The sequence below is a fragment of the Condylura cristata genome, unplaced genomic scaffold (genome assembly GCF_000260355.1).
Source record: "Condylura cristata isolate star-nosed mole 26May11 unplaced genomic scaffold, ConCri1.0 scaffold00022, whole genome shotgun sequence".
In the NCBI taxonomy this organism is placed as follows: Eukaryota; Metazoa; Chordata; class Mammalia; order Eulipotyphla; family Talpidae; genus Condylura; species Condylura cristata.
In genome coordinates this window covers 34,961,979-34,965,867 of record NW_004567123.1, presented here as the reverse complement: position 1 = coordinate 34,965,867, position 3,889 = coordinate 34,961,979, and the positions used below count along the sequence as shown (strand labels likewise).

The 3,889-nt window shown below is 53.1% G+C and overlaps 1 protein-coding gene across 4 annotated transcripts in view; it reads right to left on the bottom strand.

Moving 5' to 3' along the window:
* The window catches only part of CSTF1 (cleavage stimulation factor, 3' pre-RNA, subunit 1, 50kDa), a 9,654-nt gene that overhangs the window by 5,242 nt on the left and 523 nt on the right, over window positions 1–3,889 (bottom strand). For 3 of the 4 annotated variants that reach the window (XM_012728449.1, XM_004686905.2, XM_012728451.1), the window contains exons 2-4: window positions 2,448–2,649; window positions 650–927; window positions 315–512 (exon numbers count right to left, since the gene is read on the bottom strand). In XM_012728449.1, coding sequence (XP_012583903.1) covers window positions 315–512; window positions 650–927; window positions 2,448–2,616 — 645 coding nt within the window. In that variant the 5' untranslated portion in view covers window positions 2,617–2,649. Of the gene's footprint in view, window positions 1–314; window positions 513–649; window positions 928–2,447; window positions 2,650–3,457; window positions 3,513–3,889 lie in introns of those variants that run through there. The other variant, XM_012728450.1, reaches the window with a different exon arrangement.

Here is a 3,889-nt window from a genome sequence, read left to right as displayed (position 1 = left end):
CCCGCCCGCCCTCCCACAGTTCCTCACTAGTGAAGCTGCTTTTGTTTTTAAAAAGGGATCTGCGACATCTCAAGAGTCTCAACTCTTGCCGTCCGAGCTGACACCAGCAGCGGCCACACAGATGGGGCTGAGGATGCGGGTGCCCAATCACCTGTGACCCCTGAGCCAAGGAACTTGCCCTGGGAGCCTGGCGGCCGGCGCTGGCTGCTGCGCTCCCGTCTCACAGGAAGCGGCTTCGGCCGCTCGTCAGAGGAGCCGTAAGACAGCTCCCACCGTTTCAGAAACAAGTCAGGCTCTTTCCCAAACACCCTAACCTGAATATACTTGAAGGCTCTTTTTGCTGACGGTTTGGAGTAATCGAACAACTTGAGCGTATAGTCCCTGGACCCAGAGGCCAGGATCTGTTCCGTTGGGTGGAAAGCGAGACATGTGACTTCATCCACGTGGTCGTAGAGCGTCCGGATCACGGGGTGGTTTTCCATGTTCTGTTGCGCAGTCTCGTTCATCATGACCTAGACCAACGAGAAGAGATGCTCAGCGTGCACACTCAGCCTGAAGCCAGCTCGCACGACGCAGCCGGCAGCTGAAGCTCACTTAAACTAGTGTCTCGCTCTCCGGTGACAGCGTGAGGGGAGCGGGGCGGCGGTACCTCTATGGGCATGGCGCTCTTGGCCAGCATCCTCTCTGTGTCCAGGATCTTTATGGACGCGTCGGCAGAGCCGGTGGCTATTAACTGCCCATCTCTACTGTAGGTGGCAACCCGGCACGGGCCTTTATGGGAGGTGACGTAGCATGTTTCATACTCTGAAGCCTCTGGGGACATAGTCTGGACATCTGCATCAAATTCCAGGTCGATTCCTGTGCCGGGCGCGACTGTATCTGAGCGACCAATCGCGTACTGAACTGCAGTATCATCATTTTCCATTCCTGAAAGGCAGAAGAGAAATATGTTTTCTGAAATGCGAACACAAAGTTCTGCAGCTAGAGTTGGGAAAGAAGCTGACCAACGCCCACTGACTACTGTTCTGGAGGTTCACGGCTCTTAACACCTGTGCTTACAGGGGTGCCGTTGGAAACACCACGGCGAAGCACGTGCGGCTCGGAGCTCAGGCCTCGCCCCTCTGACTTTTGCTTCCCAAGTTCACTACTTTAACCACAACTACAGAACTTAAACACACAGTAATCCTGTAAAATGTTCATTTTCTCCCCATCCTGCACTTACGATTTCTGGCACCGATGCCTATTAGTGGCAGTAATGCTAAGTCCGGCATGCAGTTAACAGTGTGAGTGGAGGATTCTTCAAAGAATGTTGATATTTAAGTTGCACTTCTATCAAGACTAGCATCACAAATTAAAAAGTAACTTTAGATATTACATAAACAAAGTTAAACAGCATAGGACAAATTAGAAAAATAGATGAAGAAGAACATCAAAAGGAGCCTGGGTTCAGGCTGTCCTCGGGTGATGTCAGAGGTCCCATCACTCCACTGTGTCGTGACCAGCTGAATTAAGATGTTGATAATGCCGCTGCCTTCAGCACGCTGCCGTGAGGAGGGCAGGGAATAAGGCAAGCACGCCAGGCGTGCAGTAAAGGAAGTGGCAGAGGCCAGGACCAGCTTGAAGGCTTCACGCTCTGGGCTGGGCTCGCTCCTTCCTGGCAGGCCGCCCAGGGATAAGTCGTCAGCATGGGGACACACACAGTCCCATGCTTCTGGATCTAACACCTGGTCATTGTAACACAGGTTCCTTCTGCCTCAGGGCAAATTCTCACCACTGGCACTGCTAGACTGAAGCCTATAGAAACACTTGGTAATTCTCTATTTCAGTGAGGCACCAGGATGCACCGTGGCACAAGACAAGGCTCTGATCTTTTTTTTTGAGCTTGCTATCGTTTTGCGGAGGGTGAGGATGGCGAGGAAAGCAATCCAAAGAATCAAGCTTCGGAGAGCAATTCTGTTATGAAGCAAACAGGATGGTTGTGGTAGAGTAAATGGGGGCTGGGGGGGCATTATGACTTTCGAAGGGCCTTAGACGCAGGTACCATCTGAGCTGAAACCTGAAGACACAGTTCTGTGCCACTAAACGCCACATATGGGACCATGGCTCCGAGACGCTGCAGCTCATAGCCCAAGAGCTCAGTAACACAGCAAGCACGCGGGCTTACATAAACAGGCCGCCAGCCGTGCAGCCGCACTCTGTGGTGTCTGCACAATGACAGAGTTGCCCGATAGTGTTATTTTTCAGAATGCACTCATTTCCTTAGCAATGTATGAATGTGCAGTGACAGAATGTTTCAGATAACCTGTATGAGGACCCTGAGATGAGAACCAGTGTGAAGTGGTAGATATTGCTTCCTAGCAGTATCTAGCACAGAAAGCACCAGAAAACTTCAGACATGGGAAAGCAGCAGAAATCGGTTGGTATCATGAGGGCCCCCCAGGGACTACCTAGCTTGATGAGATGCAGGAGCTGCTCCGAAGGCGCACAGACAGACTGCGGCTTGATCTCGTTGATGAGGCCGTTAGCGATGCTGATGTAGCCATCATAGAGCAGCTGGCTGATGATCAGCTTGTAGAGCTGCTGGCGGTCCTTCAAGCCCACTTTGGTTCTGTACATCTTGGAGATACTTGGAGGCAATTTCCCTGCAAGCTGAAAAAAGAGGAAACGGTGGGTGGTGGGGGCAAGACGCAGGAAGTGACAAAAGCAACAAAGCAATCTGGTCACTGTGACTAGCCTCCTAGCTCAGTCAGGCTCCCCGGCTGTCAAACAGCTTATGGGCAGGCGGGTGTAGGCTGCAGAGGGCGGACAGCAGCGCACGACTCCTGCAAGTCCCGGTGGCTGACCTTACAGCAGAGCCTCTTCAACTTTTCTCCCCCCCAAACTACCCACCCGTGAGCTTTTAAAAAAATGACTATCCCAGATCCACTTCTTCTGTTAATAAAACAGACTGGTGTTTGCAGTAACCAAGACAGCTGTTACTACTGGATGTCTAGAACTGCTCCTACCAGCAGGCTCAATGTTTATTAACACCAGTTATAGTCCTTCATAGAACATGTTTAAAGGCAACCCAACAGGCTAGAGTACGGCATGTGATAGTAAAGCAAAACACGAGGGCAAAAAACTAGGCTTGAAGATGCTGGAAAGGTTCAAAAGTGAACTGTTTCAATCGGTGAGACAATAGACACCAGGAAGCATTGTGCACTGAGATGGGTGTGCAAGTCGAAGTTCTGCTTCAGTCTTTCACAGTGAAAGGAAACCCAAGGCCCAGAGAAGCCAGTAACTGCCCTGACCAAACACCTTGTGAACACAGGGCCTGGACCCTCACCCCATCCCTGGCCCCACGGCTGAGCTCTGTGCTGTGCCCACCGGATTAACAAACGCGGCTGCCAGACACCGCGCTCAGAACTTTCTAAGCGTTAGCTCGCTTTGACTTCAAGTACACGGAGAGCAAATGTACTTAAGTTTATGCTTGTGCAGACAACACTGGGCCACAGTCTGTGACGGAACCGGCTCAGGGCGGTGTGGAAACCCAGCGAGTCCAGGTGGCTGCAGGAACCGGCCGAAGTTACAGTGGTCGCCAGGACTGCGCAGGCCGCGGCCGCCTGCTTAGTCTCTACTTATTTGTCTTTTCCCTGGCGCATCGGGCAAGTACACAGCGCATGGGGCATGTACACAGAGATGAACGAAGGAAACGCAGAGACCAGAGCAGAGGACGAGCCCCGCACTCCAACTCCTGCACCCGCGGGCCCGCCGCGTCGGGGCAGCCGGAACATCGGCCTTCATCTGCCGAGGTCGGCGGTGGTTACGCGGGAGCTGGAAGAGGGGCCGGGAGGGCGGGGCGCGCGGAGACGCGCTCCTGGGGCCGAGCCGCCGTCCCGGCGCAGCCGCG